The 13,021-nt window shown below is 40.8% G+C and overlaps 1 protein-coding gene across 1 annotated transcript in view; it reads right to left on the bottom strand.

The window, feature by feature from the left end:
* The window catches only part of Osmr (oncostatin M receptor), a 62,186-nt gene that overhangs the window by 41,979 nt on the left and 7,186 nt on the right, over positions 1-13,021 (bottom strand). The window contains exon 2 of the mRNA XM_071612684.1: positions 5,551-5,636. Coding sequence (XP_071468785.1) covers positions 5,551-5,623 — 73 coding nt within the window. The 5' untranslated portion in view covers positions 5,624-5,636. The remainder of the gene's footprint in view (positions 1-5,550; positions 5,637-13,021) is intronic.

Below are 13,021 nucleotides of genomic sequence, written 5' to 3'. Positions count from 1 at the left end.
TCTAGTGAAATGAAACGCTCTGGCATGTAGTTTAAAAGGCAAGAGAGGGACTGGGGAGGGGATAGCTCAGTGGTTGAATATGTGCTCAGCATGAGGAAGGCTCTAAGTTTAATTCTCAGCATCTGCTCCCTTAAAAAAAAAACTGAGGAGAGTGTCTCTTTGTACAACAAAAATGGACACTATCTCCAATACTGAAGAGAGTCCCCAAATTTTTGTGATATGCTTTTTTAAAAAAAAAAAAAAACTGGAAAGGAAACATAATAACACAATTGAACATGTACTATTTGCCAGGCACAGCGCTACTGCTTTATATTATGTGGTCTCATGTAATACTGTAAAACTGTAAGGCAGGAACTTTTTTTAAATTTTGTTTTTGTTTTGAGGTACTGGTAATTGAACCCAGGAGGGCTCTACTGCTGAATTACACCTCCAGCACTTTTTATTTATTTATTTTTGAGACAGGGTTTTGCTAAGTCACGCAGGCTGGCCTTGAACTTGAGATCCTCTTGCCTCAGCCTCCCAAGTCACTCTGATTACTGGCATGTGCCCCTGCACCCAGCTGACAATACTAAGAAAACTGAAGCTCCATGAGGTTAAACAACTTCAAAAAATTTATATGGAATTTAAACCATGATCAGTTTAATGCTGAACCTGTGCTGCCCTTTGCTCTACTGTCCCCCAACAGTCAAGACAGGAAAATTTGTCCAATCAAAGGTCTCATGGTTTGGAATGTCTGAGAGGGATACTTCATGGCTCCACCAATGTCCTGCCACACTCCCACACTCAGGAAACAGACGACAGGATGGGGCTCTGGATGGAGCCAGATAAGCTGAGGAGCAGAGACAAGAAGGAAGCTCCTTCATTGACTGGTCCACTTGGCACAAAGCTTCAGATCCAGACAAGGAATTACCATCAGAATGTGGAAGAAAACTCCAGACAAGAGATTCTAGGGAAGTAAAATTAAGAAGAATAACCATAAAATGAAGGACATTAGCCAACAACAGCTACTTTCACAGAAAGTAACCCATCCCTTGGGACATTTTGTAAAGGTGAGGAGATGGGGAATGTGGGAGTGCTCAAGGTGGACTCCACAATCTTGGATTTGGCAGTGAGTCCTAGATGTGATATTAAAAGCACGAACAACAGAAGAAAAGCATACAAATTGACCTACCTTAAAATTAAAAAAAAATGTGCATCAAAGGGCATTATCAAGAAAGTAAAGGGGTGACTTACACATGGGAGAAAATAATTGCAAATAACATATTTGCTTAGGTTCTAGCATCTACATAATATAAACAACCCTTAGAAATCAGCAACAAAAAGATTAAGAACTCAGTTTAAAAGTGGGCATAAGACATGAATGGTCAGTTCTCCAAAGAAGATATACAAATTGCCAACAAGCTCATGAAAATATGCTCAACATCATTAGTCGTGAAGGCAAGGTAAATCAAAACCACAGGGAAATACCATTTCACACCCACAGAATGGTTTGAAGAAGAAGAAGAAAGTGGAAATAACAATTGTTGGCAGAAAATATGGAGAAACTTGCAACCCTTGTACATTGCTGATGGGAATGTAAAATGGCTCATCATTATGGGAAAGCTTTTTGCCAGCTCTTCAGAAAATTAAAAGAGAATTATAGTATGATTCAGCAATTCCAATCTTAGGACTATATTCCAAAGAATTAAAAGTAGGGACTCAAACAAATACTTGCCTGTGGATGTTTGTAGTAGCATCATTAATAACAGCCAAAAGGTAGAAATAAATCAAAGGTGCATCAGTGGATGGATGAATGAATAAACTGGATCATGTCCATACAAAGGACTCTCATTCATAGGAAGGAAAATGAATAATGCTACAAGTTAGATGAAATTCAAAAAACATGCTAAGTGTAGGAAGCCAGTCACAAAAGGTTTCAGATTGTATGATTCCACTTATATGCAATATCCAAAATATGTAAATCCGTAGAGAAGAAAGAAGACTGGTAGTTTCCAAGGGCTGGGGAGAGAGGAATCAGTAACTGTTTCATAGGGTTTCCTTTTGAGGTAACGGATTTGTGTTGAAACTAAATGTTATGCTTATATAATATTGTGAATATATTAAATGTCAATAATTTACTCACTTTAATTATTAAATGGTTAATTTTATGTTATATGAATATAACCTCAAAAATGTTAAATACACATAATCATGATAAAATGTTGAAATACTATAGAAGTTGAGCCCCTTCCCTATAATCCCACCAACTCCATTCTCACTCTGTCACCAAGTTTAAATCATGTTTTTCTCAAACTTTTCCATACTGCTATGGTTTGAGGATGTCCAGCAAAGGGTCTTGTATTGAAAGCTTGATATCCAGGTTGGTAATGTTAAGAAGTGGTGAAACCTTGAAGAGGTGTGGCTTTGTGGGAGAAGGTGTGAGCCTTTTCCCTGAATCTTTGGTTTTCTGTCATATTATATAATCTCTCTCTCTCCACACCTACATCATGGGTCTTCCTGATCTTGGACTTTTTAGCTTCCAAACTGTAAACTAATTAAACCTCTTTTCTTAAAAAAGTACCCAGTCTCAGGTATTTTCTTTTATCAACAGAAATGGACTAATACAAATATACTTCTAAAAAAATTGGATTAGGCACCCCATCTTGAATTTTTTTAAAAAAATAGATAAGTTATTTTTTAACTTACAAAGGAAAGTAAAACTAAAATGTTAACAGTCATTATTTCTAAATGATGAGGTTGACTGATTTTAATTTTCTTCTTTGCACATTTCTTCAAATGTTTTGGCAAATGTTCTTTGGAAATATGTATTAGTTTAATAATCACATAATATGTTATATTTGAAAATAAATATTGTTTTAAAACACCAGGTTTGCTCTGTTATAATGGTACTTCAGAATACATCATTGTGCCATGGTTTTTCTCACCCCTTGTTTGGAGCACTGATAACAGCATGTCATAATAGGCTACCCTCTGTGTTTGTCTTCAGTAGGCTATGACATAAATTAGGGTGTGACTAAGACTTACTCAGCTCAGAAAAACAGAGACTAATACCATACCAGTATAGACATTCTGTGATTGGTTGCAGAATGAGTGGGTCAATTACCATTACAGTCTTTATTTCCAAAGGTTCTAGAAAATTCTGACATGTTGCTTTTGACATACGGAAAGCTTCATAATTTAAATTAGGCAACCAGCAGTACTCGGCTTGTTCGGTAACGTCAATCGGAAATAATTTGGTCAAAAGCAATTAAAATGCCAGGTAAAGTCTGAGAGCTAAAAGAACCATAAAAATTATTAAATCCAATCCTATTGGTTCTTCAGATGAGGGAGGTGAGGTTAAAAATCAGAAAGTGACTTTGCCAAGGTCAAACACCAGGCCAGACCCAGGGCTCCTGGTTCCCAGCTCCGGCTCCCATTGCATCACACTGGAATGGAGCCAGACTTGTGAATCAGACCTGGACTTGATTCTCCTCCTGCTTTCTCACTGTTTCCCTGGCTGGCCTGGAAGTGCTTGAGGAAAGAAGCTGCAGTCCATTCACAAGGTGGGATGCCATGTAGCACTGAAGTAGGGTGTTATTTCTAGATGGCAATTTAGTATCAAAGTGAAGCACTCACCCAAGCTGTATTCATTGTGTAACTAACCAAAACACCCCCAAGATATATATGTATATATATATATATATATATATATATATATATATATATATATATATATGTGTGTGTGTGTGTGTGTGTGTGTGTGTGTACACACACATATATATATATATACAAACATGTTAATATATGTAACTTTTATTTTATAAACTACATATGTGCATCTCTACGGAATATAGACACAGAAGTGGAGGAAAATACACTAAAATGCTGCAGTCATAACCTCTGGTGGATGGAAACATGTGCCCAGGCTTAACTGAAGAGAGTCTTTGTGCTGTCTCACTGCGGGTAGCTTGGCCAGGTTATCTGAAGGAGATTCTCAGACCTGCACCTGGATGGTTGAGTGGGAACCCCACTCATTTTAGTGAAGGTTTAGTAGGTGCTTGGGCAAATGTCGCAGAAATCAAAACAAGAAATCCAAACCATACAGGTGAGGACAAAGACCAGACCAGCTGACCAAAGAAGTCCTGCTTGGCAGACGAGCGGGCAGTAGAAGCGAAGCCTGACCAGTAGGAATATAGGGAAATGCAGGACTGATCTAACAAAAGAAGCTGGAAGAGTGGGCAGCAGGGCCTGCTCTGAGAGCAGAGGGTCTGAGCCGAAGTAGTCTCAGGTAGTGAGACTTCTCTAGACTTCTCTAGAGAGAAAAGCTGTGCCAAAAACCTGGGGCTGATGGCGGGGGTGGCCTGGAAAGCCTGGAGTTGGGGTGGTGGGACTGTCTCAGAATCAGGAGCACGGAGGACAAAGCATTCTCACTGGGCAGGCTCCCCACTCAGCTGGCAAATCTCAGCCTGCTCTCGAGAGAGAGGTCAAGGTGCTCCAAATGAGAAATCCTCTTGCCACCTCATAGCCCAGATCACAGGAGAAATCAACAGATAATTATTTTTAAGAAGTCATAAGAAGTAGTATCTCCCCTTGTGTCGTGGACTGAAAACAAATGAGATCTGAAGCACATCAGGCAGAGAACGGAGCTATTTATTATCAGAACAAAATCTCCTTTTCCCAAACAGCTTTTTATTTGGAAGTTTTAAGAAATGATGAGAAATTCTGTGCACATTCCTTAGAAGTATCATTTTCCAGGATCCACGGACAGGAATTGGGTGGGTGATTCCTAAGAGGAGAGAGCTGTACTCTCTGTTACAAAGCCAGCACAGAATAAACAGAAAGAGGAAATGTAAAGTCTCGGAAAATAGGGATGAAGGCAATGGAAATTTAGGAACCAACAGAAACTCTCTCAAGTCGATCTCCTTTTAAACAAGTTCAAAGTCCGTAAACTTTTGAGAAGTGTTGAATTTTTCTTGACCTGATTTACAAAATCGATTTATCTCAAAATACCCTCTATTGGCAAGTAGCAAATGGACAAATTTTATTTCTTTATCTATAAACAGCTTTTCAGCACGAAGTTTAATATCTTGCAGAGATTTGACTGGGTTCCTTTGATTCATGAAATTTTGTTGCTTTCACCTATATTTTACAAAGCTGACAGCTTCTGAATAAATATGGCTGAAGGACCACAGCATGTTCTGACTCAGAAGCCAGTACTGGTCTGGCACACTCCATTTCCGTGCCCAATAAGGTGAGAAGGAACTACTTTGGCAATGGCCTTGGTAAATACATTGATCATGAACTTCACCCAGATTGGGTCTGGTCACAACTGTGCTAGTGACCAAGGCATTGATCAGGAAGTTAGGATTAAGGCATTGCAATGAGCCACAGGAAGAGGAAGGAAGACCAAGGCAACTGTTGCTTTGAGATACCGACACATCACTTCTTGTGAACTACATATCATCTGCAGGTAATTCATAAAGGTGGGGGGAAAACTGCTTTTCTCCAAAACACCAGTGACCTCATCTTTTCTAAGTGACCTGTTTCCTTACTGTTCTTTCCACTTCTTACCTTCACTCTGGTAAGTTCTCCAGGACAGCAATGCCAAGAGGAATGTTTTCTGAAAGATGGCAAAGAGAGCCATAGGTCCAGGTATCCTGAAAAAGATAAATTACCAAGAAGGGAGATTTTATTTACTTTAACAACAAGAGGTCTCTTAGAGCCCATCGTGGTAGATGGTGTCATTAAAGGCTCCCATTCTCCCCCCACCTTGGATCCTCATTTCTTGTCAGATGACGTTGGAGCCCCCTCAACAGAGGAAGAACACACATGCCCCCATCTCATTAAACTTTTCTTTTTTTTTTTTTTTGCCTGTGAATAAGGCACAATTGATAGTGTGCCTCCTAGGAGGCTGGGCCTCCAGAGCCCTGGTGTGTTTCTGCTTGCTCTGTGTTTCTACCTTTGACATGAAGAGAGCATTTCTGTGCCCTAATGAAGCCAGGAGAATGGGCGATGAAGGGAGTGGAGCAGAGTCCTCTCAGCTGCTCCAGCTGAGGCCAGCCTACACAGCCTGAAGCTGGTCAGCCCCAGCCCAGAGCCAGTGACCCCAGGTGTAACAGCCATGAAAACTTATTGTTGTGTGCCACTGAGGCTTAGTGGCAATGGATAACTGATCAGTCAGTTTCTTCAATTCACTCAAAACAAGCATAGGTTGATAAAAAGGATAAAGCATTCAACCTTTGTTGTCCTAGGTCTGGCTTATTTCTCTTAGCACGATGGTTTCCAATTCTATCCATTTATCAGCAAATGCCATGATTCATCCTTCTTATGGTGAGTAATAATCCACTGTGTTTGTGTGTGTGTATGTATGTGTGTGTATATATATATATATATAAACATTTTCTTTATCTATCATTTGTTGAAGGACACCTCAATGGTTACATAGCTTGGCTATTGTGAATTGTGCTGCTGTAAACATTGATGTGGCTGCATTATTGTAGTATGCTGATTTTAGATTTTTGGATACAGTGGAATGAATCTGACCTAACTTTCCTATGTGCATATATGACTATACCACAGTGAATCTCACCTTTATGCATATCCACAAGGCACTAATTTTAGAAACACACTATAAGTAAATAGCAGAAAGATCAGTAGACTCAAGGGAAGGGGACAGGAGTGGGGAAGACAGGAGGGAAAGGAGAAGTCTCAGAGACTGAATTGGAACAAATTATATTCCATGTTTCTTTATTATAATTGTGTCAAAACGAATCCTAATGTTTTGTATAACTAAAAATAGCCAATAAATTTTTAAAAAGACCAATAAATAATTTTTAAAAAAAGGGTAAAGAAGAAAAACAGGAGTTAAATATGAAAAACAGCCTCTGATTAGGAAGAGAACAAATACCACAATTTCAAAGGAGCTGAATTTAAATTATTTTTCTGTAGAGGAGCATTTCCATTCTTCCCTATCCCCCTTGTTAAAATTCAACCCAGGAAAAGTTAGCACATTCTATCAGGAGACAGTCAGTGTTTCATTGTTCAACATAATTTCCGGTTCTTCCTGCCTTAGAAGAGGGCTGTAAATTACAGGCCACTGAGCTTCACTGATTCATCAGGCACTTTGATCACAGGACAATCTGAGGGCATGAAGAGTGAGCCTGGATGACCTCAAAAAGGCTAATCTGGTCTTAATTTTATAATAAATGTATTAGTCAGGGGAAGCATTAAATTTCACTTTTCTTCTGCAAACTGACTCAGCAGAGCAGCATGAAACAAATCATTGTAATCCAATTTTTACCTCTGTCCAGCCACCTGGATTTCATCAAAAGCTAGAAACACAGTAAGCTAGAGCATCAATTTTCACTGCCCACACTCTCTCTTTTTTTAAATTAGTATTTTAGAGGTAAATGCAAAAAAATAAAGGCAGGAAATAGGGTAAATCACACCAATAAATTACCCCAAAGTGATCAAACCTCTTAGGGCTGAGTCCATCTGATACAGTAGCAAAGACCTGTAAAGCACAGGGCTTGCTCATGTTCCTTTAGCACTACCTCCTGCTACCTTTTAATTTTGGCAAACACATCAATTCGTATCTCCCCCAAATCTCTACTTAAAATTTTGAATAGTTCCTGGTATAAACAAATATCAAAGTCAGAGTCCAGATCAATTCAGGAGGACATAATTTCTGCTCAAAATCAAGGGGAAAGCAAAGGTAAATGCTCAGAGTAAAGAACCTGGAACCCATTGAGCAGTTCATTTCCACCTCTCTCCTATCCCTCTGTCCCATCCTCCTCACATACACACCATCTGAGGAGCACAGGGGCCACCGTGGGAGGAAATCGCAGCTCATGCTTTTAAAAGCAAATGATTCGGAGGGTGAGGTGCACATTGCCAGATGTTCTCTTTATGAAAGTATTATTTTAAATATTTCCCAAAGCTTGAACTTTCCCCATTAAATCAAATACCTCACATGTCACAAAAATTAAACCAGTTATAGGAGCAGAAATGCTCAACAGTACAATTCAGAAGCCACCTACCATTTAAAGGTAAGCAGATATTAATGAATAAAAGTTGTCATGTAAGACCTGCGTAATATGAGTATTCATGGATGACTGTGGTTTGGGTGTCACAGGAGAGTCTAGGAATCTTCGGGGTAGTCTTGTCCATGGCACCATGCCCACTCTCTCTCATACCCATTGGGCTGTGAATCCCAGGCTGCCTGCAGCAGCCACTCACATTCCCTGCTCTCTCTATCATCCATCCTGACATGCACTGGGCAGATGGCACCTGTGATGCAGTGGACACTGCCCATGAGCCAAGTGCCCACAGTAGTCCCCCTTATGTGCAGTTTCTCATCCCTGAGTTTTAGTCACCCACAGTCAACCATGGTATGAAGACATGAAAGGGAAAATCCCAGAAATAAATAATTTATATTTTAAATACCTTTTAAAATTTTTTTATATGTTTTAATTAGTTATACATGACAGTAGAATGCATTTATGCACTTTGATATATCATACATAGATGGGATATAATTTCTCATTTTTCTGAGTGTACATGTTGTAGAATCACATTGGTCATGTAGTCACATGTATACATACAGTAATGATATCTGTTTCATTGTACTATCCTTCCTATGCCCATGTCTCCTCCCCTCCCCTCCCTTCACTTCCCTCTATACCTAATCTAAGGTAACTCTATTCTTTACCTTTGATTATGGTTTGTGTTACAGTTGTTCTGTTCCATTATTGCTGGTGTCAATGTCTTACAAGTTTTAATATACAAATTAAAGTTTCTCATGGGTTACCAGAGGCCACCCATGTGAACTGTGAACTGTGAACTGAACTAAAACACTGTTGAAGCCATTAGGCAGGAAAGTCTGGTATGGGGAAATCCCAGCAGAACACTTGGTTCATTTGGCTTCTGACCTAGCTCCATCGCAAGTTCAACACAGCAAGGGAGATGGGGTGACCTTCTGGAGCCACACAGCTTCTTGGAGATGGATGTGGCTTGCCAAAATGCCAATCAACCTGTTTACTGCAAGGCCTCTGCCACGCGGAGAAGCAAGCACCAAGCAAGCACCAAGCCAAGACTCCTCCCACTGAAACCTTACCCCTGCCTTTGATGTACTTACTCCCCCTTAAATAAAGAATCAGGGCCATTTTTAAGTTGTCCATTTCCAACTCCTATCAGGACTGGAGGACCTATCAGGAGCTCCCCTTTCTATCTGATTTCTGGCTCTGTCTCTATTTCTTACTAATTATTTCAGACTTTTCATTTCTCAGGCGGTTCACATCTTCTGAGAAGGAACTTACCCTGGTGGGGTGCTAGTCACCCTGCAATAACAGATATGTATACACAGTATATGAAAACACTGCAGATACAGAGTTTGGTACTATCACTGGTTCAGGGGTATCCCTGGGAGTCCTGGAATGTGTTCCCTGCAGATAACCAGGAAAACTGTATTATTTCCAACAATTTGACTGGTCAACTGCCATTTTCCGTGTTTCAGGCCCCAGAGCACCTAAGGACCACAGGTAGCAGGAATACGAGTCCTAGCTGCTCTCTGAAAACCTGGCAAGACCCATCGAGTCCCTCAAAACTTGCAGAATGTGGAGGTGACAACTGGAAGAACATCCTAGAGATACCATGAAGCCCTCTTTTGGAATTACCACAGGGACAGGTGTCCGGATAGCCCAGGGGCTGAGGCTATGTGAGACACTAATGGCTCCAGCCAGTTGCTTCCAAGTTAGGGAACAGCCCAACTGTAAATAGTTTATAGTAAATCCTGCTCAAGCCATCCTGTTCTCAGTGTGCCACCAGCGTCCACATGGGACCCTGAATAAATGCAGTGAAAACCGGCAGGTGATGAAGCAATTGTGCAGAGACCCCAAGGTGGGACAGTGCGTGACAGATTCAAAGAACAGCTCAGAGTCAGCGTGGCTAGGGCAAGTAGAGAGGAGAGGGGGCAGGCTCAGCATGGGCACATCTTGGGCTTTAACTCAGGAACAAGGGAACCACTGCAGGATTTTCAGCAGAAGTGTAACCTGGGCTGACACAGAAGAAAATCCTGAAAAGAGGAGAGAGAAGGGGCAAGAGTTGAAGGAAGAAGAGAAGCTGGGTCGTCACAGGTAGAGTCCAGGTGAGAACGGGAAAGCCTGGGCTGGGTGGGGTCAGTGGGGGTTGTGGGATTTGGAAGAGGTTCAAGGACAGAGCTGACAAGACATGAGGTGGCGAGCAATGAGACACCATGAATGGCTCTAAGTATTTCAGCCCGAGCCCTTGAAGAACGGAATCACCATTGGTGTAGAGGCAAAAGGCTGTGGGAGGAACAGGCTGGGTGGTCTACAGTGAGAACTCAATTTATGACATGATTTTCTTATCGCCAAGGGAAGACAGCATATATCAGTAGCCAGTCTGATATATACCCTGAAGAGTTCCTGGCCAGGGTATAATTCAGGTACCCTTGGGGCGTAAGTATTGTTTTTAAAGCCACAAGACTAGATTATCAAGATGGGATAAACATAGAAAAAAAGTTCAAACCAATACTCTGGGCCTCTCCACAACTCACACTAACCCACGCACTCTTGGGCGCGCACACCTACCCACACACCATGTCCATCAAAATAAAAATCTAGGCTTAAGCCAGGCTTTTCTGCACACTCAAGGATGAGGGTTTATGGCTGGGGCTGTGACTCAATGGTAGAGCTCCTGCCCAGCACATGTGAGGCCTTGGGTTCTATCCTCAGCACTGCAAAAATTAAAATAATCATAATTGTTTTTTTTTTTTTTTTTTTTAAGGATGAGGGCTGTGTGTTTGAATGGGCTGGTGGGCAAGTACCAACCTGTGGGGCTACCAGATGCCGCTGGCTGCTGTCCACCGTCTCCTGTTCTCATTGCTGCTCAGGGCACACCAAACTCTGGCTGGTTTTCCTCCACAGCCCTGCGGCTAACACAGAAAAGGCCACCCAGCCCTCTCATCCATCCAGTAGGCTTGCTCCTTCTGCAACTATCAGTGAGAGCACCACCACTTCCAGTTTCCAGTGAAACAAACCAAGTCAGGGAAGTGAGAAGCAGCAGATTTCAGAAATAAGTCCAAACTATTTCCTGCCTCAGTGGTGCTACTTGGTCCCTTCCCTAAATCTTTGTCTCTCTCTGTTTCTCAGCTCTCCATCGTTCCCCAAAAGATGATGAGCCAGTGGTGGACAGGCCTGGATCTTCTGCCCCACCATCTGTCAGTCTCAGAACACAGGTGCCAACCAGGAAACAGCTAGAAAATGAATGCAAATTGATTTCCATTTTCTCATCTTCTCTCTTGCATGGTTTCAACCCTATTGTCATGAAAACAGATTGCTTTTCAGGCCTCTCCACTTCTCCTCTTGCCAAATATTGCTTAATTCATAGTATTTCACAGACATTCCTTTTCTGGGGTCGGGGAGGCAAAACAGGAAGGAAAGATAAGAAATGCAGCCTATTCTTTTTTGTAGAACTTCCTACTCAAATCTTGTCTCTTTGCCAAATCTTGTTCTCAGGGAAGATGCCCATGAATGTCCCTCGGTGTAAATTCTCCAAGTGACTAAAACTTTTAAAGAGAGTGTGAGTCTGCCCTTCCTCACCAGCACTTCTTGTTCTGCCACAACTGAGACATTTAATCCTGGGGCATTGCCCCATCACAAATAATCCCCATGTGGTGCAGTGTGATTAACAGTCAGTTGCTTCCCAAGAACTTGGGTGTGTTGCCAAATTCTTCAAAACTGGCTGGGTGACCTGATGACGTCACATGCAAATGCTATTTTAAAAAAGAAACTGTTCATGGAGGGCACGTGCCTGGGTGTGTGCACATGTGAAAGAGTTCTCTTTGCTCCATGGCACACTGAACACTCTCCAGGGGAGATCATATTGTAGGCCATGGAAAAAAACCTCAACAAATTGTTAAAAACCAAAATCATATTAAGAATTTTTCCAATTTTTCTTGGAATCAATAACAAGAGCTCTGTACAAAGAGCTGCTTGCCACATCTTGGCAGTTCCCTATCATTCTCACATTCAGTTATCTTCATTTATTTTTAAATAGCACTACATTTGTACCAGGGAATCCCTTTGAAGTGGCCTCCATCATTACAACAGGTTTGATTAGCTACAAAGTTTCACTCCAATTCCTTCCTCTTCCAAGTTCCACCACCGGACTTCTACCCACAGAGTTCAAGTGCTTCTCCCCTCTCCACCTTGAACCCATCCAGTGGATAAATGCTAAATGTTTCTACCTGATTTATGGGATTGAGTTACCTCATACACAACTGATTTTTTTAAAAAACATTTTTTAGTTGTTGATGGACTTTATTTTATTCATTATTTATATGTAGTGCTGAGAATTGAACCCAGTGCCTCACACATGTGAAGCAAGTGCTCTACAACTGAGCCATAACCCCAGCCCCCACAAATGATTTCTTTTAAAACAATGTTGAGTTAAAGATTTCTGGAATTTGTGACATCAGCTAGGTTTAAAGCTGAGCCTCTAAGTGGTGACTGAAGCCGAATAAAGAAACAGAAAATCCAAATCTAAGGAGCAGTCTTGATGAAACAAATATGTAGGAATTTAGTATATGCTAAAGGTGATATTTCAAATAATTTGAGAAAGATATATTATTCTCCCAAATGACATGGGAACAATAACGTGGACATTTATGGAAGAAATGAAGGTGTAATAGTTAAGTACATGGGTCATGCTAACTAGGGTCAAAAACTAGGGTCAAAAAACTCTGGCACTTAATATATGTATTCCTGAATCCATGTTATTTAACTTCTCTAGGATTTAAATTTTATTTTCTGTAAATGAGAATAAAAGAACCTACTTCATAGTATGGGCATGAGGATTAGATAACATTAAGAGACCCTCCACGTTCAATATCCAGTTAATGTCAATTTAAACCAGTATTGCTGTTGCTTCACTCTCTTCAGCAAGTTAAATTCCAGATAAAGATATACATGCAAGAAATAAAAACATTAAAGGTACTAGAATAAAACATGGATGAACACTTTTA

This window comes from Marmota flaviventris, chromosome 5, assembly GCF_047511675.1.
Source record: "Marmota flaviventris isolate mMarFla1 chromosome 5, mMarFla1.hap1, whole genome shotgun sequence".
In the NCBI taxonomy this organism is placed as follows: domain Eukaryota; kingdom Metazoa; phylum Chordata; class Mammalia; order Rodentia; family Sciuridae; genus Marmota; species Marmota flaviventris.
This window is presented reverse-complemented; position numbering and strand designations above follow the sequence as displayed.